The sequence below is a fragment of the Scyliorhinus torazame genome, chromosome 13, assembly GCF_047496885.1.
Source record: "Scyliorhinus torazame isolate Kashiwa2021f chromosome 13, sScyTor2.1, whole genome shotgun sequence".
Taxonomy (NCBI): Eukaryota; Metazoa; Chordata; class Chondrichthyes; order Carcharhiniformes; family Scyliorhinidae; genus Scyliorhinus; species Scyliorhinus torazame.
In genome coordinates, this window is record NC_092719.1 from 201,565,955 (window position 1) to 201,593,512 (window position 27,558).

General features: G+C 47.2%; 1 protein-coding gene across 4 annotated transcripts in view; it reads right to left on the reverse strand.

Moving 5' to 3' along the window:
* The window catches only part of spdl1 (spindle apparatus coiled-coil protein 1), a 56,123-nt gene that overhangs the window by 22,724 nt on the left and 5,841 nt on the right, over window positions 1-27,558 (reverse strand). For 2 of the 4 annotated variants that reach the window (XM_072472906.1, XM_072472909.1), the window contains exons 1-7: window positions 23,388-23,450; window positions 17,967-18,149; window positions 17,334-17,510; window positions 13,956-14,150; window positions 11,140-11,289; window positions 8,824-8,922; window positions 7,602-7,712 (exon numbers count right to left, since the gene is read on the reverse strand). In XM_072472906.1, coding sequence (XP_072329007.1) covers window positions 7,602-7,712; window positions 8,824-8,922; window positions 11,140-11,289; window positions 13,956-14,150; window positions 17,334-17,510; window positions 17,967-18,149; window positions 23,388-23,435 — 963 coding nt within the window. In that variant the 5' untranslated portion in view covers window positions 23,436-23,450. Of the gene's footprint in view, window positions 1-7,601; window positions 7,713-8,823; window positions 8,923-11,139; window positions 11,290-13,955; window positions 14,151-17,333; window positions 17,511-17,966; window positions 18,150-23,387; window positions 23,451-27,558 lie in introns of those variants that run through there. The other 2 variants (XM_072472908.1, XM_072472907.1) reach the window with 1 other exon arrangement.

Below are 27,558 nucleotides of genomic sequence, written 5' to 3' on the forward strand. Positions count from 1 at the left end.
CATATTCTGCAATTCAAATTGAACTATAATATTCCATAGGTTGTATTCTCATGACAAACTAAAGCACACTGAGCACAGTTGCTAACTATCTGTTTTTTTGAGCCACCAGCTAGTTTGCTGGAAATTCACATTTCACTTCTGGTATTTACCAAATATCTTTGTTGGCTCTGATTGATTTGTGGATAGAGCAGATTCCAGCACATGGAAAACGGTAAGCGATGCGAGCTCCCGTTGTTTTCTCCACTTTAAACCAGAATCCTCCAATCCAGTCAGGCAGGGGACATTATTTGATCCGGATCATAGATTTACATCACACATCAATGGAAAGCGAGAGGGGGACGAAGGTGGGATCTCCAGAGGATGCATTGGCAAAAAATCAGGGAAGCACCAAGTCCAGTAAAAGGACACAACAGCAAGCACATCATGTCCAGGGACACAATTAACATGATAGGTCCTGGGTTACACAATAAAACTGAAGAGTGCTTGTTGAGACATTTATAGGTGCTTTTCACAACGAACAGACATTTCCAAGCACTAAACAACCAATGAGGTATTCTTGAAGTAGAGTCAGTGTTTTAATGTAGGAATTGCAGCACCCAATTTGTGCTCAACCAACTCCCACAAATAGCAATGTGATAATGACCAATAGTAATCTATTTGGGATGTTGATCGAGAATAAATATTGGCCAGGATACCAGGGATAACTTCCCTGCTCTTCTTCAAAGTATTTAAATATATATATTTTTATTAAGAAACATATTTTGTAGACTCAAATCATAGAATTTAGTGCAGAAGGAGGCTATTTGGCCCATCGAGTCTGCACCGGCCCTCGGAAAGAGCACCCTACCCAAGCCCACACCCCACCCTGTCCCTGTAACCCAGTAACCCCACCCAAATATGATGAAACATATTTCATCATAACAAGGTTAAAAAAAACATACAACAAATATCATTTCAAAATAATCCCACCCATAACTAATCCTACCGCCCCCCCCCCCCCCCCACCACCAAACCCAACCACTCCCTGCGTAATGTTCTTCTACACCTCAATCAGGTCACATCCCAGGCACATCCAAGTGAAACGCCTCTGCACCCGCTTCATTGCAATCACATCGTTCCTATAATATGACAACCAGAAATGCACACAGTACTCCAGCTGTGGCCTCAATGTTCTATACAACTCTGACAGCCTTGTTTTTGGCCACGCTAGATAAAGACAAGTGTACCATATGCCTTTTTCACCACCCTATTAACCTGCCCTTCTGCCTTGGGAGATCTATTTACAAACATGCCAAGTTCTCTTTGTTCCTCAGGACTTACCAGTGTGGTTCCATTCATTGAATATTTGCTGGTCAAATTGCTCCTTCCAAAATATAACACCTCACACTTGCCAGGATTAAATTCCATCTGCCATTTTTCTGCCCATTTGACCATCCCGTCTATATCTTCCTGTAACTCAAGACTCTCAGGCTCACTGTTTTTTTTTATTAAATATTTTATTGAAAATTTTTGGTCAACCAACACAGTACTCCTTTACACAATATTATAACAACACAAATAACAATGACCTATTTTATAAACAAAAAATGAATAAATAATAAATAACAAAAATGAAAACTAGCCCTAATTGGCAACTGCCTTGTCACAAGTAACACTCTCCAAAAATATAATTTAACAGTCCAATATATAATTATCCGTAGCAACGACCTATACATACTATACAGTATATATTAACAACCCTGAGAGTCCTTCTGGTTCCTCCCCTCCCCCCGCCCCCCCCCCCCCCCCACCCCCCACCCCCCACCCCCCCCCCGCTGCTGCTGCCTTCTTTTTCCCATTCCGTCTATCTTTCTGCGAGGTATTCGACGAACGGTTGCCACCGCCTGGTGAACCCTTGAGCCGACCCCCTTAGGACGAACTTAATCCGCTCTAGCTTTATAAACCCCGCCATGTCATTTATCCAGGTCTCCACCCCCGGGGGCTTGGCTTCTTTCCACATTAGCAATATCCTGCGCCGGGCTACTAGGGACGCAAAGGCCAAAACATCGGCCTCTCTCGCCTCCTGCACTCCCGGCTCTTGTGCAACCCCAAATATAGCTAACCCCCAGCTTGGTTCGACCCGGACTCCTACTACTTTTGAAAGCACCTTTGTCACCCCCATCCAAAACCCCTGTAGTGCCGGGCATGACCAAAACATATGGGTATGATTCGCTGGGCTTCTCGAGCACCTCGCACACCTATCCTCCACCCCAAAAAATTTACTGAGCCGTGCTCCAGTCATATGTGCCCTGTGTAATACCTTAAACTGAATCAGGCTTAGCCTGGCACACGAGGACGACGAGTTTACCCTGCTTAGGGCATCTGCCCACAGCCCCTCCTCGATCTCCTCCCCCAGCTCTTCTTCCCATTTCCCTTTTAGTTCATCTACCATAGTCTCCCCTTCGTCCCTCATTTCCCTATATATATGACACCTTACCATCCCCCACCCATGTCTTTGAGATCACTCTGTCCTGCACCTCTTGTGTCGGGAGCTGCGGGAATTCCCTCACCTGTTGCCTCGCAAAAGCCCTCAGTTGCATATACCTGAATGCATTCCCTTGGGGCAACCCATATTTCTCGGTCAGCGCTCCCAGACTCGCGAACTTCCCATCCACAAACAGATCTTTCAGTTGCGTTATTCCTGCTCTTTGCCACATTCCATATCCCCCATCCATTCCCCCCGGGGCAAACCTATGGTTGTTTCTTATCGGGGACCCCCCCCAAGGCTCCAGTCTTTCCCCTATGCCATCTTCACTGTCCCCAAATCTTCAGTGCAGCCACCACCACCGGGCTTGTGGTGTAGTTCCTCGGTGAGAATGGCAATGGGGCTGTCACCATAGCCTGCAGGCTAGTCCCCCTACAGGACGCCCTCTCTAATCTCTTCCACGCCGCTCCCTCCTCCTCTCCCATCCACTTACTCACCATTGAAATATTAGCGGCCCAATAATACTCACTTAGGCTCGGTAGTGCCAGCCCCCCCCTATCCCTGCTACGCTGTAAGAATCCCTTCCTCACTCTCTGGGTCTTCCCGGCCCACACAAAACCCATGATGCTCTTTTCAATCCTTTTAAAAAAAGCCTTCGTGATCACCACCGGGAGGCACTGAAACACAAAGAGGAATCTCGGGAGGACCACCATCTTAACCGCCTGCACCCTCCCTGCCATTGACAGGGATACCATATCCCATCTCTTGAAATCCTCCTCCATCTGTTCCACCAACCGCGTTAAATTTAACCTATGCAATGTGCCCCAATTCTTAGCTATCTGGATCCCCAGGTAACGAAAGTCCCTTGTTACCTTCCTCAACGGTAGGTCCTCTATTTCTCTACTCTGCTCCCCTGGATGCACCACAAACAACTCACTTTTCCCCATGTTCAATTTATACCCTGGAAAATCCCCAAACTCCCCAAGTATCCGCATTATTTCTGGCATCCCCTCCGCCGGGTCCGCCACGTATAGTAGCAAATCGTCCGCATACAAAGACACCCGGTGCTCTTCTCCTCCCCTAAGTACTCCCTTCCACTTCTTGGAACCCCTCAACGCTATCGCCAGGGGCTCAATCGCCAGTGCAAACAATAATGGGGACAGAGGGCATCCCTGCCTTGTCCCTCTATGGAGCCGAAAATATGCAGATCCCTGTCCATTCGTGACCACGCTCGCCACTGGGGCCCTATACAACAGCTGCACCCATCTAACATACCCCTCTCCAAAACCAAATCTCCTCAACACCTCCCACAAATAATCCCACTCCACTCTATCAAATGCTTTCTCGGCATCCATCGCCACTACTATCTCCGTTTCTCCCTCTGGTGGGGCCATCATCATTACCCCTAACAACCTCCGTATATTCGTGTTCAGCTGTCTCCCCTTCACAAACCCAGTTTGGTCCTCGTGGACCACCCCCGGGACACATTCCTCTATTCTCATTGCCATTACCTTGGCCAGGACCTTGGCATCTACATTTAGGAGGGAAATAGGTCTATAGGACCCGCATTGTAGCGGGTCCTTTTCCTTCTTTAAGAGAAGCGATATCGTTGCTTCAGACATAGTCGGGGGCAGTTGTCCCCTTTCTTTTGCCTCATTAAAGGTCCTAGTCAGTACTGGGGCGAGCAAGTCCACATATTTTCTATAGAATTCGATTGGGAATCCATCCGGTCCCGGGGCCTTTCCCGCCTGCATGCTCCTAATTCCTTTCACCACTTCTTCTACCTCGATCTGTGCTCCCAGTCCCACCCTTTCCTGCTCTTCCACCTTGGGAAATTCCAGCCGATCCAAGAAGCCCATCATTCTCTCCCTCCCATCCGGGGGTTGAGCTTCATATAATTTTTTATAAAATGTCTTGAACACTCCATTCACTCTCTCCGCTCCCCGCTCCATCTCTCCTTCCTCATCCCTCACTCCCCCTATTTCCCTCGCTGCTCCCCTTTTCCTCAATTGGTGTGCCAGCAACCTGCTCGCCTTCTCCCCATATTCGTACTGTACACCCTGTGCCTTCCTCCATTGTGCCTCTGCAGTGCCTGTAGTCAGCAAGTCAAATTCTACATGTAGCCTTTGCCTTTCCCTGTACAGTCCCTCCTCCGGTGCTTCCGCATATTGTCTGTCCACCCTCAAAAGTTCTTGCAGCAACCGCTCCCGTTCCTTACTCTCCTGCTTCCCTTTATGTGCCCTTATTGATATCAGCTCCCCTCTAACCACCGCCTTCAACGCCTCCGAGACCACTCCCACCTGGACCTCCCCATTATCATTGAGTTCCAAGTACTTTTCAATGCACCCCCTCACCCTTAGACACACCCCCTCATCTGCCATTAGTCCCGTGTCCATTCTCCAGGGTGGGCGCCCTCCTGTTTCCTCCCCTATCTCCAAGTCCACCCAGTGTGGAGCGTGATCCGAAATGGCTATAGCCGTATACTCCGTTCCCCTCACCTTCGGGATCAATGCCCTACCCAGCACAAAAAAGTCTATTCGCGAGTAGACTTTATGGACATAGGAGAAAAACGAGAACTCCTTACTCCTAGGTCTGCTAAATCTCCACGGGTCTACACCTCCCATCTGCTCCATAAAATCTTTAAGTACCTTGGCTGCTCCCGGCCTCCTTCCAGTCCTGGACTTCGACCTATCCAGCCCTGGTTCCAACACCGTATTAAAATCTCCCCCCATTATCAGCTTTCCCATCTCTAGGTCCGGAATGCGTCCTAGCATCCGCCTCATAAAATTGGTATCATCCCAGTTCGGGGCATATACGTTTACCAAAACCACCGTCTCCCCCTGTAGTTTGCCACTCACCATCACGTATCTGCCCCCGTTATCCGCCACTATAGTCTTTGCCTCGAACATTACCCGCTTCCCCACTAATATAGCCACCCCCTTGTTTTTCGCATCTAGCCCCGAATGGAACACCTGCCCCACCCATCCTTTGCGTAGCCTAACCTGGTCTATCAGTTTCAGGTGCGTTTCCTGTAACATAACCACATCTGCCTTAAGTTTCTTAAGGTGCGCGAGTACCCGTGCCCTCTTTATCGGCCCGTTCAGCCCTCTCACGTTCCACGTGATCAGCCGTGTTGGGGGGCTTCCCCCCCCCCCCCCTCTGTCGATTAGCCATCACCTTTTTCCAGCTCCTCACCCGGTTCCCACGCAGCTGTATCTCCCCCAGGCGGTGCCCCCCCGCCCATCCTCTCCCATACCAGCTCCCCCCTCTCCCCAGCAGCAGCAACCCAGTAATTCCCCCCTCCCACCCCCCCGCTAGATCCCCCGCTAGCGTAATTACTCCCCCCATGTTGCTCCCAGAAGTCAGCAAACTCTGGCTGACCTCGGCTTCCCCCGTGACCTCGGCTCGCACCGTGCGACGCCCCCTCCTTCCTGCTTCTCTATTCCCGCCATGATTATCATAGCGCGGGAACCAAGCCCGCGCTTCTCCCTTGGCCCCGCCCCCAATGGCCAACGCCCCATCTCCTCCACCTCCCCTCCTCCCCCCATCACCACCTGTGGGAGAGAGAAAAGTTACCACATCGCAGGATTAGTACATAAAACCCCTCTTTGCCCCCCACATTCGCCCCACCACTTTGTTCGAACGTTCTTTTTAATAACCCGCTCATTCCAGTTTTTCTTCCACAATAAAAGTCCACGCTTCATCCGCCGTCTCAAAGTAGTGGTGCCTCCCTCGATATGTGACCCACAGTCTTGCCGGTTGCAGCATTCCAAATTTTATCTTCTTTTTATGAAGCACCGCCTTGGCCCGATTAAAGCTCGCCCTCCTTCTCGCCACCTCCGCACTCCAGTCTTGATAAACGCGGATCACCGCGTTCTCCCATTTACTGCTCCGAGTTTTCTTTGCCCATCTAAGGACCATTTCTCTATCCTTAAAACGGAGGAATCTCACCACTATGGCTCTGGGAATTTCTCCTGCTCTCGGTCCTCGCGCCATCACTCGGTATGCTCCCTCCACCTCCAACGGACCCGCCGGGGCCTCTCCTCCCACTAACGAGTGCAGCATCGTGCTCACATATGCCCCGACGTCCGCTCCCTCCACACCTTCAGGAAGACCAAGAATCCTCAGGTTGTTCCTCCTTGCGTTGTTTTCCAGTGCCTCCAACCTTTCCACACATCGTTTCTGATGTGCCTGCTGCGTCTCCGTCTTCACCACCAGGCCCTGTATATCGTCCTCATTCTCGGCTGCCTTTGCCTTCACGACCCGAAGCTCCCGCTCCTGGGTCTTTTGTTCCTCCTTTAGCCCTTCGATCGCCTGTAGTATCGGGGCCAACAGCTCTTTCTTCATTTCCTTTTTGATCTCTTCCACACAGCATTTCAAGAACTCTTGTTGTTCAGGGCCCCATGTTAAACTGCCACCTTCCGACGCCATCTTGGTTTTTGCTTGCCTTCCTTGCCGCTGTTCTAAAGGATCCACTGCAATCTGGCCACTCTCTCCTCCTTTTTCCATCCGTATCCAGGGGGGATTCCCTTCTGGTTTACCGCACAGTGTTTTTAGCCGTCAAAATTGCCGTTGGGGCTCCTATCAAGAGCCCAAAAGTCCGTTTCACAGGGAGCTGCCAAAACGTGCGACTCAGCTGGTCATCGCCGCACCCGGAAGTCTCTCAGGCTCACTGTTAACCACCCAGTGAATGCAGTACTGGCATTAGCCACTACCTCCCAAATGGCATTGCCATTCGTACAGCTACCAGCCAGTTGTGGCCTGGATACCAGGTAAGGCCCTCTACTATCCAGCATGGTGCCCGAGTGGCACGTAACTTGACAGGCCTTCCCTAAAGGAGGTGACAGAACAGCCCAAAATGTCTTAATTCTGTATTAGTAATGAGAAAATATTTTTTTTAATGCTGTTCTTCAACTGGCTGAGAACATCGAGCAATGAATGTACTATTTGGAAACATCCGACATCACAAAATTAATACTTGCTAATATGGACCAAAATGATGTGGATGAAAAACTGCCATGAGATGTAGCACATCAACCATTCAGGAGGCAGATCACTGAACTCCGCTGGCAATACGCAATATACAATTTAAGATTGTATCCACATTATACATCAACTTATATCATGGAAACAGTACCTTCATTCGGTGTAGCTGTTGACGGGAAAATGCATGCTGTTTCTGTAACGACTGGTACTGGATTCTCAAACCAATAAGCTGTCGCTCCATCATTGCCCTACGATCTTCCACCTAAACAGAACACAACTGTAAATCTTTTCACAACATCCTGTACTTCAGTCGTCTACACACTGCATAGTTCAGTCTGTCCCCCAAATAATCTAACATCGTTCAAGTGGGTATAGCCCCATTTTTTCTTTTAATGTGCAATTCAATGAGCTTTCAAATCTAGTCTGAATGTTTAAGTACAGTCACCAAATGGAACAGAACTGGCAAAAACCTGGAAGCTGGTGGCCTACCTAGCCTCCACGCAAGGGAATGGTAGATGGAGAATGAACGCATGCATAAATTCACTCAATAAACAATGCACGACTTTTACCTTACAGAGGAACATCAAATTTGTATCTGGGTCTACACCATTGGAGTCTTATGGGGAGGAAACTTGTTAAAAAGCTACTCACTACTGGGGCGGGATTCTCCCCTACCCGGCGGGGCGGGGGCCCGGCATGATGGAGTGGCGGGAACCACTCCGGCGTCGGGCTGCCCCAAAGGTGCGGAGGGCCCAAACCCTCACCTTGAGGGGCTAGGCCCGCTCCGGAGCGGTTTCTGTTCCACCGGCTGGCGGGAAAGGCCTTTGGCGCCACGTCAGCCGGGGCCGAAAGGTCTTTGCCGGGCAACACGGGTCCGCACATGCGCGGGAGCGTCAGCTGACGTCATCCCCACTCATGCGCAGGGGAGGGGCTCTCTTCCGCCTCTGCCATAGTGAAGACCATGGCGAAGGCGGAAGAAAAAGAGTGCCCCCACGGCACAGGCCCGCCCGCGGATCGGTGGGCCTCGATCGTGAGCCAGGCCACCGTGGGGGCACCCCCCGGGGCCAGATCGACCTGCGCCCCCCCCCCCCCCCACCAAAGGACCCCAGTGCCCACCCGCGCCGCCTTGTCCCGCTGTTCAAAAGGTGGTTTAATCCACGCTGGCGGGACAGGCATTCCAGCAGCGGGACTTCGGCCCATTGCGAGCAGGAGAATCAGCGAGGGTGGGCCCGCCCCCGCCGACCGGCGCAATTCCCGCCCCCGCCGAATCTCTGGTGGCGGAGACTTCGGGACACGGCGGGGACAGGATTCACCCCCGGCGGGGGGTCGGAGAAGCCCGCCCCTGGTATCTGGAAATATCCGAAATACATTACCTCAGAAAATAGAGAGTTCCCTTTACTGTTGGGATCACGAGCCTCTTGTAGTGCCTGATCCAACTGGATCTGGAGATCCTGGTTAGCCACTCGTGCTTTCTGCAGTTAAGCAGACAAGAAATTCACATCAGTTACAAAAATTCTGAATTGCCCAGAAACTAATCAATCTTTTCACATTGAATACTTAGGCTTATTACCAATTTGGCTACATTAATCAAGATTACCAAGAGAATAGGCTCTGGGACATGGCCATGTTATAGCTCTTTCAAAGCCTGATGCAATAATCTTCAGGTCCAATAATCATAAAAGAGGGATTTTTAAAATTGTGAAATTGAACAAAAAGAATGTTAAATGCTTAGGATTATCGAGGTCATTATTGTTCTTGGTCATTCTACACAAAAGAAATGAAGAATAATTTCTTGCCCACTAAAACTGTATTAGCCACTTGAGATTTACATATGAGCAAATTGCTAAATAAAAATAAAATCACTGTATCCTATAGAAAAGAACCACAACAAGGGCAATACGGTGGCACAGTGGGTTAGCACTGCAGCCTCACGGCACCGAGGTCCCAGGTTCGATCCCGGCTCTGGGTCACTGTCCATGTGGAGTTTGCACATTCTCCCAGTGTTTGCGTGGATTTCACCCCCACAAACCCAAAAGATGTGCAGGCTAGGTGGATTGGCCAGGCTAAATTGCCCCTTATTGGAAAAAATGAATTGGGTACTCTAAGTTTGAAAAAAAAGAAAAGAACCACAACAACAATCACCCATGTGAGTAATTCAAAATAACTTATGGCTCTATGGTTTAAACATCCAAAACTACCTCCTACACAATATAAAGAGGTAAAGGAAGATGCCAAAGCATTTCAAGCTTAAAACAATTTCTAATCCCCATGAAGAAATAGATTACTCAATTGGATTATTCAATAACATGATTGGCTCTAAAGAAATAAAAACAAATTTGAATCCCTAGAGATCAAGGAAGGATGGTGTGAGGCAAAGTCTTCTACTCGGGCAAGTGCAATACTGTATCTGCCCACATTGAAACTGACGAACCCTTGAACAGTCAGGATTATGTGATCCACAGACAGCATATCAAAGGTCAGGGGCGGAATTCTCCGCAATCGGCGCGATGTTCGCCGACCGGCGCCAAAAGCGGCGCGAATCAGTCCAGCATCGCGCCGCCCCAGAGGTGCAGAATCTTCCGCATCTTGAGCGGCTGAGCCCTAACCTTGAGGGGCTAGGCCCGGGCCGGACTGATTTCCGCCCCGCCAGCTGGCGGGAAAGACCTTTGGTGCCCCGCCAGCTGGCGCAAAACTGACTTTGCCAGGCGGCGCATGCGCGGGAGCGTCAGTGGCCGTTCACGGCATCCCCGCGCATGCGCAGTGGAGGGGGTCTCTTCCGCCTCCGCCATGGTGGAGACCGTGGCGAAGGCGGAAGGAAAAGAGTGCCCCCACGGCACAGGCCCGCCCGCAGATCGGTGGGCCCCGATCGCGGGCCAGGCCACCGTGGGGGCACCCCCCGGGGCCAGATCGCCCCGCGCCCCCCCCAGGACCCCGGAGCCCGCCCGCGCCGCCTTGTCCCGCCGGGAAGAGAGGTGGTTGAATCCACGCCGGCAGGGCAGGCATTCCAGCAGTGGGACTTCGGCCCATCCGGGCCGGAGAATCGCCGGGGGGGGGGGGGGGGGCTCACCAACCGGCGCAGCGCGATTCCCGCCCCCGCCGAATATCCGGTGCCGGAGAATTCACGCCAGCCCCCGGCGATTCTCCGACCCGGCGGGGGATCGGAGAATCCCGCCCCAGATTCCATCCCACATCCACCACATACCAGAGGTACTGTGAAGACAGACAGAATACAGAGGAAGCAGCTGCCATGGCAGATTTGCCAAATCATGGTGAGCAGCAATTCAATTCAGACAGTATACAAGAAACAAATTAGGAATATGCACCTGAGCATTCTGCAAGTTGAAAACTGGTTGAGATATTCCTTCGTATTCTATACATCCAGTGAGCATCACTTTTGTACTATATACAAAAATTATATAATCTAGTTTTTAAAATAATACAAAATAACTGGCTAAGTGGAGCTGTCCTGGACATATTCAGTGCATTCAACATGAACTTGAATCTGTGATGCTCTGAAACAGACCCAAGGTCAGGCTGGTTAACATCTCAACAATTAGGCAGCAGCAATTTAGGTGTATTACATAATGCGTCAGAATTTGGATTACAGCCAGTTTGGATCCAGTCCGATCTCAATGTGTTTCAGTCTGTAAGTAATGATCAGTTTTGGAAATACAAATAAATGTGGCCACCTCCAATGCATTGCAGTATGAAACAGTCTCTTTCTCCTGTTCCTCCTTCTCCTCTTGCAGTCGCTCAACCTGGCGCTGAAGATTATTATTAGTCAACTCCAACTGTTCCTGATGGTACATCATTTCATTAAGGTCTTCCTGCAGTTTGCCCTGAATGAGAGATAATGCACTTCAAAATCTGCAACAAATTATGGTAATTGTCAGCAAGCTATAGCTAATAAGTACATTCCAGAACACCGTGTTGAATCAGTGTACCACATACAGGTTTGCACCAAGAATGTTTTCAGCCATGCTACCATTTGTGGATGTTAAGTACATATCATAGAATGGTTTGAGGGCTGCCAGTTGCACATTTAGAGGCTTGGGAGGTCAGCTGCTTATCCTCTTGATAAGCAATGACATGGATGCGAGAGAGAGTTTGGAAGGAGAGGAAGAATAGCTCAAATCTCATTCGTACTAGTTTCATCTTGGTAATACCCAACCTGTTAATCCACAAAACTAAAATGTTCAATTGTGATCAAATTCAGACTCACGGAAAGGATCTGAAAAATATTCAGTTATAATGCTATAAACTTTTCAGATGGAAAGATAGCTTCAATTCAAGATGGTTTCCTTTTACTGTAATGTTGATCGAACTTCAGCAATCATTTTAAAGGTTTCATTCACATTCAAAATATTTTAATGCTAAACAAATATCTCCTTTCAGTTGTCTTGTTGCCCATTTTCCTTTGTTTTTAAAAAATGTTTCCAATTAAGGGACAATTTAGCGAGGCCAATACACCTACCTGCAGATCTTTGGATTGTGGGGGTAGACCCACGCAGACACGGGGAGAATGTGCAAATGCCACACGGACAGCAACCCGTAGCCGGGATCGAACCCGGTCCTCGCCGCTGAGGAAGCCATGCTAACCAATGCGCCACCGTGCCTCCCCTCTGTTGCCTATTTCCTATCTCCCTCCCAAAGTTGTTGAATCCCTTCTGAGACTATTTGTTCCTGTGGTAGTAGGCCATTAGTGACTATTATTCCCAACGAAAGTCTGCCAGAGCACTGGCAGGTGCCAGGGCCAGAGGCCCACACCGTTCCGGGCCTCAACTAGGCCAGGAGTGCGAGGTGGGGGATGACACAGAGTCCGTCGTGCCACCATGTAGCCCAGTGGATTTGGTTCAGGCACGGAAGTAACACTCTGCCATCATGAATGGAGAGCAATTCCTGACCTAGCGGGTGTTCTAACCATCGAGGTTGGAATTAGCTCCAAGGGTTTGACAGCTGGAGCTGTTTTTAAGCGCTCCATTTTCTACACACTCACTGCAGCCACAAAGATGGCTCACTGAAGACCTGCACCCAAGTTCGGATGTCCGAGCTGGGCCTACAATTCCATGCCAGTGAGTAGAGGAGGGACACCTCTCTTCTCTAGGATGGGCCACAGACTCAAGCCCGCTCTCCTGAACAGCACCTGGGCGGTGGTTGCAAAGGCAGTCAGCGCTGTCAGCCTCACCAGCAGGAGTTAACAGCACCAGGGCGGTGGTTGCAAAGGCAGTCAGCGCTGTCAGCCTCACCAGCAGGAGATATCTGTTGATCCTGAGGGGTTGGAGGTCACTGGTGAGTCCTCTGCCTAGAGAGGGGCAGTGACCCCAGGAAGGTTCCAAAGGCCACGATGCAGGTGTTCTTTGGTTGGGATGAGGTCTGCTAATCCCCTGCAATGGGACAGCGCTTCGGAGGAGTGCCAACACCTGGTGAGCCCCTGATTGAGCTTGGCCACGTCTATCCCTTGAAGATACCGCTGGGGTATAAGAGTTGTCCAGAGGGGCAGCATGGGTGGGCTCCCAGATGAGCAGAGGCTCTCTGAGCATTCACAAGACATAGTGAGCATTTAGCAGTGAGAGCAGCAAGGAGCCTGTAAGTAGGTTCCATAGAGGTGAGTTTAAAACACATATTGCAGCAATGGCGATCTGAGTCAGGCCACCCTAATCCTGAGGGGTACACCCAGAGTCCACGGACTTGGCACCAAGTCGTTCCCCACTCCTGCCCATGCTGGCACGACAATTTGAGGCTTTTTCAAAGTTTAAGCCTCCCGCTCCCCCTCCGCAGCCATGGTGCCCAGTTCCCGCTTGTAAATACTTGCACTAATTTACGCCTACGGGACTTCCATCTATGAATGGCGGAGCATGAAGAGTCCAAGCCACTACTCATTAAAATCCATGCAAATGACAGTTTTGCATGGATTCGCCGGTGACTTCATGTCACCGCCAGCGAGGGACTGGTTCTCACTTCCTGCGTCGTGAAGCGACAAATTCAGCCCCAGATTTATTTCTGCTTTTTTGATAACCAAGTAAAACTGCTAAAAGCAAATACACAGTTTAAAGTTAACAGCTTCAGTAAATAGATCAGTTTAGAAATGTAAAATTTGCATTGTAATATTTTAAACCTTTAAAATTCAAATTAGATTTTTTTTCCAGATTGCTCTAATCAAAAACAAGTGTTAAAACAGTCTAGAAAATGTTTTAATACTCAAAATATATATAAAAGTATGCTTGTGAATAGAAAAAGGTATTTTGCAACTTAGTCATTAAATGTTAGGTCATTTATGCACCAATAAGCACCAACAGATTGGATGCTATTTCTGTCAGTGTGGTGCTGAATTATGGCAGGAACAAGGGATCAGGAAGGATTCTCTGTGGAGTTTGTCGTATTTCCATGGTGAAGGGTTGTAGGTAACCACCAGAGTTAGGAGAACTATTTTGCTTATTTGCATGTGAACCAGACCAGTGAAAATAAATGAAGTAGTTGTTGGATTTTTAAAATCCCAATCCCATACCTTTGTAGCTTCAAGTTCCATGTTCTCCACTTGAAGGCTCATCACTTCAGATGACATGGTTTCCTGCGCACGCTCAGATAGATTCCTCAATTCTTCACTTTTAGCATTAAGTAATTCACTCTGGTGATCCAGTTTGTGTCTCAGCTGCTTCTCACAAAGCTGTGCTTCATCCAGCTCAGACTTCTGCTTTTCCAACTAGTAATAAAGATGTATATTCTAAATATGTTTTATTGAAATTTTTTTCCCAAACAACAATTTTTCCCCTCTTACAAAGCAAACGCAACAATAATACAGAAATTTTTTATAATACACAAGTAACAAAACCCCTTTATCTTTGACCTAAACTAAACTAAGCCCCCCCCCCCTTCCCCCTGGGTTGCTGCTGCTGGTCATCTGTCTTCCCTCTAACGTTCCCCTAGGTAGTCGAGAAATGGCTGCCACCGCCTGGTGAACCCTTGAGCCGATCCTCTCAGGGCAAACTTTATCTGCTCCAGTTTAATGAACCCCGCCATATCATTTACCCAGGCCTCCAGTCCGGGGGGTTTCGCCTCCTTCCACATGAGTAGGATCCTTTCGCCTCCTGCACTCCCGGCTCTTCCGCAACTCCAAATAGAGCTAACCCCCAGCCTGGTTTGACCCGGGCCTTCACCACCCGCGAAATCACTCCCGTCACTCCCTTCCAATACCCTTCCAGTGCCGGGCACGCCCAAAACATATGTGCATGGTTTGCCGGGCTCCCGCCACACCTCCCACATTTGTCCTCCACTCCAAAGAACCTGCTCAATCTTGCTCCCGTTATGTGTGCTCTATGTAGCACCTTAAATTGAATCAGGCTAAGCCTGGCGCATGAGGAAGAGGAATTTACCCTGCTTAGGGCATCAGCCCACATACCCTCCTCTATCTCCTCCCCTAGTTCTTCTTCCCACTTTCCTTTTAGTTCGCCCACCGACTCCTCCCCCTCTTCCCTCATCTCTCGGTAAATCTCTGACACCTTGCCCTCTCCGACCCACACCACTGAAAGCACCCTGTCCTGTATCCCCTGTGTCGGGAGCAACGGAAATTCCCTCACCTGTTGTCTAGTAAACGCCCTCACCTGCATATATCTCAAGAAATTTCCCCGGGGCAACTTATACTTTTCCTCCAATGCTCCCAAGCTCGCAAAAGTCCCATCTATAAATAAATCTCCCACCCTCCTAATTCCCAACTGGTACCAGCTCTGAAATCCTCCATCCATTCTTCCTGGGGCAAACCTATGGTTGTTCCTGATTGGGGACCCCACCAGTGCTCCCCGCACCCCTCTCTGTCGCCTCCACTGTCCCCAGATATTCAATGTTGCCGCCACCACCGGGTTCGTGGTAAACTTTTTAGGTGAGATCGGTAGCGGCGCCGTCACCAGCGCCTCTAAACTCGTCCCTTTACAGGACTTTCTCTCCAGTCTTTTCCACGCCGCTCCCTCACCCTCCATCATCCATTTACGTATCATTGCCACATTGGCGGCCCAATAGTAATCGCCCAAGTTCGGTAGTGCCAATCCTCCTCTGTCCCTACTACGCTGAAGGAACCCCCTCCTTACTCTCGGAACTTTCCCTGCCCACACGAAGCTCGTGATGCTCCTGTCTATTTTAAAGATGTATATTCAAAGGCACCCTTTTGAAATTTAATTGTGATGTGTAAGTCAACTATTTAATCACATTTTTGCCCTCGTGCAGGAGAACCTGTGCAATTTCATACAAAAATAAAAAGTAATCTTCCAATGTCTTTATTCTACCAATGAGAGAGAGACACACAGAGAGGAGAAAGAGCGGGGGAGAGAGCGAGCAGGGGGAGAGAGGGAGAGAGAGAGGGTGGGAGAGAGGGAGAGAGAGAGAGAGATATACTTGGTTGGGTCTCAGACATTTCTTCTTTCCAAGGTGATGTTGCTACCTCTGCATCTCCCTAGCTACATTTTTGTCATGCATTGGCAGTTAGAAGGACAAAGGCTGCAGCAATTATACTTGAAATGCCACTTCCAAGGACCACAGTTCATTAGGCACCATTATTGGAACTGGAAGATTCTCAAAAGGCATTACCCTCCCAAAGGAACATACATTGCTCTTAATCCATTCCATTGTCTCCTAATCAAACCCTCTCCTTTCCAAACCTAGCCTTAAAAAAATGTGGATTAGCCTCATCCTATATCCTCCAACCAGTGGCATGGGGATGCAATTTGATTTGGGCCTGAATACATCCAACATCTGAAAGCTAGAAAGGAAATGAGCTGTGACTAAAGTTAAACATTTTAAATGTACTAGGTTATGCTCAGTAACTGTAACAGGCACAAAGATGACGGACAAGAAATTTTGCTTGCTATCTTCTACAAATCTCTCATTTGATGTAACTTCACCGGGGTATCTATTTTGTTCCATGAACCTAGTTTGCACTGTTAAGTAACATTACCATTTGTTTCCACTATGTGCAATCCAGTTGTTGCTCTTGCCACACCCTGATTCAATTTACTTTTCAAGTGCCCAATTTGCTCAGCTGGCCTAGCCCCCTGATGAGGCATTTGGGATAAAAATGAATTGGGCTACTTGGCAGCTTATCAAAAATAATTTGTTATCCTAGTCAGACTAAAAGGAAGATTGTCCACATTCTTTGTGCCATTCTGCATTTCACTATCAGGATGAATGTCTGAATTGCAGAAAATCCTGGGCTGGATTCTCCGCACCCCGACACCGAAATCACGTTCGCGACGGGGCAGTGATCCATTTCCAGGCACGAAATCGGGACCAGCCCGTTTCGCTATTCTCCCAAAATAGGCGTACAGAGTATCCACCGCCTCAGGCCATTGCCTGAGGTCCGCCCCGCTATTCTCCATCCCCAACCGGCCGAATTCCCGACGGCGTAGTTCTAACATGGTCCTGCCATTCGGGAACCTCGTATGATGGCTGCGGACTAAGTCCGGGGGCAAATCTGTGGCCTTTTGACGCCAGTTTTCTTGACGTAAAAGACCAGTTTTAACGATGGCTTGGGGACATAGGCCCAAAAATGGAGAATCCAGTCCCATATTTTAACAAAAAGCCAGATGCTTCTCAGGAGATGCAGCTTGGCCATCTCTGTTCGAAGTCACTGACACAATGATTTTTTACATTGTGCCAGTGCACAGGTCTTGCACAGCCTGCTGCAAGGAAAACATAAAACCTCATAGGACTCGAGGATGGCAGCCTGAAAGATCTAATGAGAATTAATTAGCAGATTCTTTTCTTAAGACTGCTGATCAAGAAATTGCACTGGACGCCTAAAAGGTATTTTTCATTTTTAAAATGATAAGTAAAGTACTTAAAAACATTGCAGAGATAAACTTAATTATATATCTTGTTAATTCAAATTATGTCATGCCTTGCTCTTCAGCTCATTGATTTCGCGACCATGAACTCGCTCTTGTTGTTCCAGTTGTTGACTCAGCTGAGCTTTTTGTTGCTGTTTGATGCTCTCAATATCTGAATTCAAACTGTCCATCAAGCGGTTCTTGAGTTCCACCTCTCGCTGCAATGAATATTTTTCTTGCTCCAAGAGCTATTTAAAAATCACAAAATGAGAATTTTTTTATTTCATAGAAAAACAAACCTATCATTCAGGTCATCATGAAAGCGAGACGGTGAAAATAATAGCACACCTTATGGTACAGTAGAAGGAAGGGGTAGGCAGGCGGAAAAAGTTTGGTAAAATAAATTGATCAATGAGGGTTCTGGAAAGGTACCCTGTAATTACAATTCTGATGATTTCTCCCCTTAAAGTTTTATCAGTTACCTCCAAAATGTTCTTCTGATCTTATTCTCATCATCAATACAGTACAAAATACTAGTGACAGAAATATCAAGATGATCTTATCTTCCAGTGACTTATTGCAACAGCCTGGGGAAAGGTTGTTAATATTCAAACAGAAAATGTTTTCTTGGTTGGTGGGTTGGGGCGGGGGGGGGGGGGTTCAACTTCCAGTTCATTGTATTAACTTATCTTTACACACAGTACCTCTCTGACAGTGGCAAATTCATTTGTCGTTTCTGTCAATTTGTTGTCCAGCTCAGCCTCATTTTTCAGCAGCTCTAGCCCATACTGAGCTGCCTTCATTCGCTCACTTTCTGACTCCTGGAGTTGCTGCCGAAGCTGCTGGATCACCTCTTCCAACTCAGAAACAGTCGTCATCTTGGGATGCTGCAAGGTAACAACAATAAGGTGAGCTGGCCTTTTATTTATTTTTGGTAGTGAAGCTTTATAACGTTTCTATGAATATGGGGCCAAGGAGAAGGGAGATGAAGATGGAACATTTTGCTGTAATACTAAACTGGAACCAACATCCACAACATAAAACGCATATATAAAAAGTTATGGGGAAAAAACAGCACTAGGATTGCATCGCTTAAAAGATTTAAAAACATTTGGATACTGAATTTAGCTATCCTAGTGGTCCATAAATAAATGTGTAGGAATAGAATTTGTTTCAATAGCTTCTGATTAAAGTTTCACATTGCACCTTGATTGGAAAGCAGCAATGGTAACATGAGGAAAAACATTTTTAAGCAGAAAGTAATTAGAATGTAGCAAGTGCATAGGGTGTGGAAAGCACTGCCAGAGAGTGGTGGAGGCACATTCAATCATGGCTTTCAAAATGTAAATGAATAATTATCTGAAGAGAAAGATTCTTAGGGCTGTGGGGACAAAGCCAATGGGTGGGGGGAGCTGATGGCATACTCCAACCTGCCTTGTAGCCATAAAGCACCGTGGGCAGACTAATGTTGGAGTTGGATTTTCACCTCTCATTGGAGATGTCCTGCATTGGAAGTGTTAGCAGCTCATTGATCCTGGCATTGCCAGGAAGGCATCAGTGGCAGCTGCTGGGACTGCTGCTGAAGAGAGCAGCCCAAAGTCATGTATATTTATATTTTCCCAAAATAGAAAAGCAGCTTAAAGTTGGCTTAGTTCATCTTCAAGTATACTGGAGAGGTACCCGTGGACGCATTAGCGATAAACATGAATATTTGATTCTGATCACAAGGGGCGATACTGTTATCTTCATGGTGATCTCACGTAGTTAAATATTAGGTAATGCCATTTACGATGTTGAGTGTGAGAGCGGAGTGGAGAGTTGAAATGAAAAATTCACATTAGAGATGGGAACAAATGAGCTCCCCGAAATCTGCCAGGGGGTTCTCTACCACTGTCTATCACAAACCTACCCTCGCTGGCCAATATATGCATTGAGATTCTTAAAAGTTTTATGTGTTACAAGACTGGTCTTATCAGCGCCCTGAAATAGGGCCTCGAGCCATTTGCTCACCATGCAGGCTTGATGCTGAAATAGGGTGCACCAAAGGCATAATTGCTACTTTGATCAGATCATTTCACGCTGTAGATCATGCAAACTCATGAATTGGCCAGAGACTGCTCAGTCTACCTCAGATCACCTTGGAAGGGCAAGATATCCCAAAAATGTGAGCAAGTGAATTCAACTGTTGCACACTGCTACTATGCAGTAACAATTTTCGCCTTTAACAAAATGCTGTTGTCAAGCCAAAAAGACGTTCTGCCTATTACATGGTCATGACTCCGTGTCCTAGTGCGCGGTTAATTCCAGCCCCACTTGGTCCGGAGTCACAACACAGTTGGAATTAAATTTTATATACGCGAGGTTCTTGGTTGGGCTCAATAAAATACAGTCACCTTTTATTATGATGTATGTACAGTATTATAATTAAACAGACAGAAAATGTAACCGACTATACACATACTACACAGGGGAAGGGTGGTGGAAAGGGTATTTCTGAAGTTCAGGTACTTCTTCTTTCACGAGAGCAAGGGAGATTCTTTCACTTCAAGGTCTAAACACGCTGTATATTTCTCTCAGAAAGCATCACACAGGAAGTAATCACTGACCATTATCAGGCAGAACACAATCCCTGGCCAACCCATTGGTTGCCAGTTAACAAAATGCCCTCCAAACCTGGTTCTGGGAACCACTTGGTGCCAAAGAGTCTGGCTTCTCTCCCAAACACAAAACCTGGGAACATAGTGTCTTGGCAAGCAAGCTGTGTCACTTAAGTCTTTTGCTTGAAGGCACACCCCGATTATAGGTCCACGGACCAAATTGATAAAATAAAAGAAATGGGAACAAAGAAAGTAAACAAGAAGGACTCTTATACTACATTATTTATTTGTGGATGAGCTTCAGTGCTAGTGTGATGAGAGCATGAAGTACATAGGATGTCCCAAAGACTGGCGGCTCATATCAAACCGTATGTTCCTTCTGCAGTCACAACGGGCAAGGCACAGACCTTACCCAATTGGCCTGTGCTTGCCAAACTCAAACCCAGCATCTAACATTGGGTTCAATGACTGGACAACATTTGCTAAAGAATCATGCTGACAACCCACTTAAGATAATCAGCTGGGCTCACAGTGTGGCACTGTTGCGTGTACTGGAAGCCAGACAAGGCCCTGTTTTATGCAGACAGACATTGCGCCGTTTCAGCTAAACAAAATCAGTGAGCCTTTTGCAGGCTCATCCGCCAAGGCAATGCCTTGACTGGAGTCAAACTGCCTGGTTTAAATTTCAAAATGCTTGGCAATTAACTGTCAATTACTATTAACTGGTGCATTCTCTATGACAACACCATTACCAGAGTCCACTTGCCAACCAATCAGCACTCTCTTCCCATAAGGATGTGTCCTAACTAATTTCACATGATGACAATGCATGTGAACATAACACTGCTTTGACATCTTGTAAATATTCTTCATTTCCTCACCCAAGATCAACGAATACCGTATGTAAAAAAATCAGAAACAAGGGGCGTCATTCTCCGACCCCCCCGCCGGGTCGGAGAATGGCCGTTGGCCGCCGTGAATCCCGCCCCCGCCCAAGTCTCCGCTCCCGGAGATTGGGCGGGGGCGGGAATCCGGCCGCGCCGGTTGGCGGGACCCCCCGCTGGATTCTCCGGCCCGGATGGGCCGAAGTCCCGCCCAGGAATTGCCTGTCCCGCTGACGTAAATCAAACCTGGTATTTACTGGCGGGACCAGGCGGCGTGGGCGGGCTCCGGGGTCCTGGGGGGGGGGGGGGGGCACGGGGCGATCGGACCCCGGGGGGTGCCCCCACAGTGGCCTGGCCCGCGATCAGGGCCCACCGATCCGCAGGCGGGCCTGTGCCGTGGGGGCACTCTTTCCCTTCCGCCTCCGCTACGGCCTCCACCATGGCGGAGGCGGAAGTGACTCTCCCCACTGCGCATGCGCGGGAAACTGACAGCGGCCGCTGACGCTCCCCCGCATGCGCCGGGAAACTGACAGCGGCCGCTGACGCTCCCGCGCATGCGCCGCATTTCCGCGCCAGCTGGCGGGGAAACAAACGCCATTTCCGCCAGCTGGCGGGGCGGAAATCCCTCCGGCGTCGGCCTAGCCCCTCAATGTTGGGGCTAGGCCGCCAAAGATGCGGAGCCTTCCGCACCTTTGGGCCGGCGCGATGCCCGTCTGATTGGCGCCGGCTTTGGCGCCAAACATCCCGCCGTTGGCGGAGAATTTCGCCCAAGATTTGGAGGGCTAGTTTGGCAAATGCGAGAAGTTTTTGGGGGGGGGGGGGGAAAGAGGTAGTGAAAGGATGTGGGGCAGAATAACAATAATAATCTTTATTTGTAGGCTTATATTAACACTGCAATGAAGTTACTGTGAAAGTCCCCTGGTCACCATACTCCGGCGCCTGTTCGGGTACACTGAGGGAGAATTCAAAATTGTCCAATTCACCCAACAGCACGTCTTTCGGGACTTGTGGGAGGAAACCAGAACACCTGGAGGAAACCCACGCAGACATGGGGAGAATGCGTAGACTCCACACAGACAGTGACCAAAGCCAGGAGTCGAAACCGGGTCCCTGGTGCTGTGAAGCAACAGTGCTAACCACTGTGCTACTAAATAATGTAGGGGGAAGCAAGGTATGGAAAATAATCCACTCCGTGAAATCAGGAATGTTTAGCACAATCACCCTTTAAAATTATGAAATTTACATCTTCAGGGATCTCAACAGAAACTTTTGGTACTCCCAACATGGGCAGCACGGCGGCACAGTGGCTAGCACAGCTGCCTCACAGCACCGGGGACCTGGGTTCAATTCCGGCCTTTATTGTGCAAACTCCACGCAGACATTCTCCCAGTGTCTGTGTAGGTTTCTTCCGGGTGCTAGGTTTCTTCCCAGAGTCCATAGCTGTGCAGGTTAGGTAGATTGACTATGCTAAATTGCCCCTTAGTATCCAGGGATGTGCAGGTTAGGTTACGGGGTTCTGGGGCTGGGACGAGGTGGACATGGGTAGAGTGCTAATTCAAAGGGTCAGTGCAGACTTGATGGGCTGAATGGCCTCCTTCATCTTAAGGATTCTAGCACATCAAAGTCAACTCAACTGCAGGGAATAAATATGACCCACGGTCAAGTCATCTTTTAAAAGCAATCTTTTACATCACAGATATAATTTAAAGGAAAGAATATTTTCACTTCCTAAACTAACTGATTAACTACAAGAGTTATAGTCAATCATTAATTGTAAATGCAGACTAATAATTTTTTTTTGCCAGACAGGCCAAACATTAAATGAACAGAAAATGTGGTTAATATACAGTTTAAAGCAAGTGCACAAAAGATGGCAGCTTATAGAAAAATATTAATGGTGCAACCTATAGAAGCCATCTTAAAAACATATTTTTAAATATAAAATCAATATGACTGATTAACGGACCGCAGTGCCAGAGAACTACATGGCACTGTTTCAATAACGCAAATTTAAACTTCTTTTTTACACCAGTAGTTTTCTTGATGTCAATAGTAATTAGGTCTCAACAGCCAATCATGCATTATTCAAGTGTTGCCTACCGTGTCAGAAAAAGCATACTTCGAAGAAAGCAAACATTTGAGAAATTAAACTTGCCCTGACACAATGATAGTGCAGTACAGGATTATAGCTGGAAGAATAAATCTTGTTCAATAGATGTAAATGCTTCAGAACAAGCAGTACCAAAGCTCATCAAAAGTGCTTAGTTGTTGGAGAAACTTCTTGATGCTGCCACTGTATGACTCAGTTGAATACAAAACATTGACGTGCACGGACTACAGCTGAGCAGCCAGTCTAAAAATAAGCAACTCACAAATTCATCTCTGCCCCACACACTATCCAAGCTAAAGCTATATTGATAAATTGTTCTGTTATAACAATGTGAGCAACATAATTGATGCTCATGGCCCTTCTAAAACAGATTTGTGCAGTTCAAATTCTATACAATTAGAAAGATAATATTGGACTGCAGGCTTCTGGAGTTCCTCTGCATGATCACTGCTCTGTTCCAGAAAACAAATATATAACTGCAGACACACATGTATTATTCAATCTCAAACTACTTCACTTTCAGCAACCCTATACCTTTTCAGTGTACAGCAGACACCATAAATTCCAAATGAGCATCAACATACTGGACCATGGAGAATAACTCCACGGATGCATTTAAACGTCAGTACCATACAATGCTACCAAACAGAGCTTCTTGTGTATGCAGTTTAAAACTCCCAGCACTTTGGGGTTTGGATTTACATAAAATACAGGGCCAAGTCACATTGTTGTCACAGCAACCATTTGCACAAACTCCAAGGCAGCCCACTTTGTCTTTCTGAAGAAATTACTGCTCCATTGATTTTACCTTCAGAAAATGATTTTTGCCCAGATTTACACCATTTCCAGCGGTTTAAATACTAGGTTATTTGCTTTAAACAAATCATCACAAAAGCAACATTAAAATAAGAATGAATGCACAACGTACCATTAAACAAATTTACATAATAGAAGGAAGACAGTTGACTTTTTTTTTTAAATTGGCAGGTTAGCAACTTTAAACCATTAGTTTCTGCATGTAAATTGTGTGCCTGGAACCACCATTGGGCACGATCTTCCCAAAAGCGAGCAAAGTCCCCTAGCGAGCGCATATAGTCACGTACTTCCCAGCACTCGCAATGCCAAGAAACACATGATTATGCAACACGACTCTCTTTGAATAAGGAACCCGAACGGGAAATGCGCAGCCGAGGCTGTTCATAGCCCCCCCACCCTTTTTTTTTTTTTTACAATGGTTCGGAGCTCCCCATTGTAGCGAGAGATCAGGATGACATTTGTAAATGATGTCCCGATCTCAGAGGCCCCCAAAACAACCCTCGACGTCCCTGCCAAGCCAGAATGCAATATGGGAGACTGGCACTGCCAGGGTATCAACTCTGCCCAAGGCCATGCAGCTGGGGGCCTCTTATCTCCTTGGAGACCCCCACAAGTGCCATTCCGTCTGGTCCCCGTTTGTGGGGACCAGTTTATTTTTTAACTAAAAATATACTTTATTCATAAAATCTATAATAAACCTTACAGAACATTTCGGATTGTCTTGACTGTACATTTCCATCAGAGTTACACATTCCCTTGACTTTCTTCCATTCAATTGGGATGACATTACCCACATATCCCTCTTTACGTTACAATTCTTCCTTAAATATTTACATTGTCATGCTTCTTTTATACATTGGAGTGTTAATGACCCAGACGAGGGGGGGTTTACACTGTTACCCGCCCCTCAGTGTACATTTGCTGGTAAGACATTACACAGTGGTCTTTCCCCATTGCGCCTTGGCGGCAGCTTCCCCAAGCTTGAGTGCGTCCCTCAGCACGTAGTCCTGGACCTTGGAATGTGCCAGCCTGCAACACTCGGTCGAGGACAGCTCTTTGCACTGGAAGATCAGCAAGTTTCAGGCAGACCAAAGAGCGTCTTTCACCGAGTTGATGACCGTTTGTGGGACGTGTTGTTTTGTTTTTTATTCATAAAATTTATCGTAAACATTACAGAACATTTTGAATTGTCTTGACTGTACATTTCTATCAGAGTTACACATTGCCTTGACTTTCTTCCATTCAATTTTGATATTATACCCATATCACTCTTTACGTTACAATTCCTTCTTAAATATTTACATTGTCATGTTTATTTTATACATTGGAGTGTTGGTGGCCCAGACCGAGGGGGGGTTTACACTGTTACCCGCCCCTCGGTGTACATTTGCTGGAAAGACCTTACACAGTGGTCTTTCCCCATTGCGCCTTGGCGGCAGCTGCCCCAAGCTTGAGTGCGTCCCTCAGCACGTAGTCCTGGAGCTTGGAATGTGCCAGTCTGCAACATTCGGTCGAGGACAATTCTTTGCACTGGAAGATCAGCAAGTTTCGGGCAGACCAAAGAGCATCTTTCACCGAGTTGATGACCTTCCAGCAGCAGTTGATGCTTGTCTCGGTGTGTCCCCCTGGAAACAGTCCGTAGAGCACAGAGTCCTGTGTCACAGAGCTGCTCGGGATAAACCTTGACAAATACCACTGCATTTCTCTCCAGACCATCTTTGCAAAGGCACATTCCACAAGGTGGTGTGAGACAGTCTCATTTCCCCCACAGCCACTCCGAGGGCAGCGTGCATTGGCGCAGAGCCTTCAGGTGTGCATGAAGAATCTGACAGGGAGGGCCCTTCTCACCACCAACCAAGCCAGTACCAAACAGCGTCCGCCCGAAGTCTCGGAGGTGAAGGGGTTGAATCCCAAAGCCCAAGGTACCTCGGGAATCTGCACATTAGAGTACGGCTTACTGCCTCGCTCTAATATGCAGATTTGCCAAAAAGTGATCCCGCCCATTGTGGGAGCTATTCACCTTGCAATGTCTCGCGAGGCGCTGCGAGCCGGGTATATCCAGGAGCGGGGCCTCCCGGCTTTCCATGGCCATGCTGCACTGTGGCGAGCTGCAATTCCGGTGCAGCGTGGCCGTAGGATCGCGCCCATTTTCTGTTCGAAAAATTCCATTAATAGCCTCCTGTAAACATCCAAGAATTGGACCTGTTCATAAAACACAAACCATCTAAGAGGAAGGAGTGGCAATTCCAATCTACTGCTACAAACGCCAGCCATTGGTTAAATGCCTACAGTAATTCAAATAATTCAGTTATAGTTCAAGATTTATAATTCATTTATAGTTAAAGGTTTATGTGAGTAGGATCATCTCCGTTAATAAATTACCACATGGAAAGATTAATTATCCAACGCAACGCTCCTCCATCACAAATGGATACATTATCCAAGTTTGACAATTGTCTTGCATGGACAGGAAATGAATTTTGATAATTGACAAGAAATATATGTATGTGCAGGACCACATCCAACTGATGTTTTAATGGGAGATCAAACCAGTTCATTTTAAAAGATTTTGCCTTACTATTCTTGCATCTTGCTAAACCAGTGGATGGCAACCTGCGGCCTATCAGGGTTCTGAGTGCATTTTGTTGAATGTTGCCCACGTGCAGGGTTGCCAGATTCCACTGGTTTCCATCAATGTAGTATTTTTCCCTTTCTTAAAAGTGATATGCACGTTAAGCAAGGATATGTGAAGTGAGGTGCATGCCGATTGCACACAATATTGATTGTGAGGGCTCTGCATCCATAGTGCTGCTATGGTTCAATCGTAATGGTCTGCAAATTCCAGGTATGCAAGTGCAGTATTTTTTTCATTTTTATCCGTTAAAATGGATGACAGTTATATAAATAGATGAACTGATTAAGCATTTTCTGTAACTATTTATGAAATATTCAGCGTGTAATAAATGTATTTAATTTTATCCATGGGATCATCGTTAGGTCTATATGCCTATTTCAATCTCGCAGCCCACTGAGTGAAGCGGGCCACTTTTTTGGCCCACTCACTAGCCTAGTTCTCCATCACTATGCTAAACAATCACTTAACAGCCTAAGAAAAAAACCAATTCACTTCTTACACTGTGTTCTTACAAAAAGGTCTCTGACCTAAACATCAAGACATCTGTCCTTCACAGACTGGAGTTGACAGAATTACAACGGAACATTGAAGATGCAAATTATTTAATCCCTTGAGCATTTCTACCATTTAAATTAGATAATTTTTTTTACAGTCACAAGTATGAAGTTAGTGTGAAAAGCCCTTAGTCTCCACATTCCAGCACCTGTCCTGGTAAATGGTACGGGAATTGAATCCGCGCTGCTGGCCTTGTTCTGCATTACAAACCAACTGTCTAGCCCACTCAGCTAAACCAGCCCATTCATAAACCAGCCCAGATTATGGGTGATCTGCAACCTGCCTTTTTTCCCACATCCCTTAATTCCTTTGGCTAACAAAATCAAAAATCTATCAATGTCAGATTTACAATTAATAATTGATCTAACATTAATTGTCATTTGGAGAATAGAGTTCCAAACTTCCATAAACCTTTGCATGCAGCACTTGTAAAAGATCTGGCCCTCATTTTTAGACAATGCCCCCACCTCATCCTCAACTTCTTACAAACAGAAATTAGGCAGATGAGAATAAACTAATCTGCTCCCCTTAACATCTTATCTAAGGGTTAATTTGGTCAACGTTTTATCTAAATTTCATGGAATACAAGCCGAGTTTATTTCATATCTCCTCTTGAGTCCAAGTATTATTCTAGTAAAACGACACTACACTCCCTCCAAGCCAATACGTCCTTCTAAACGTTTGGTGTCCAGAGCTGCT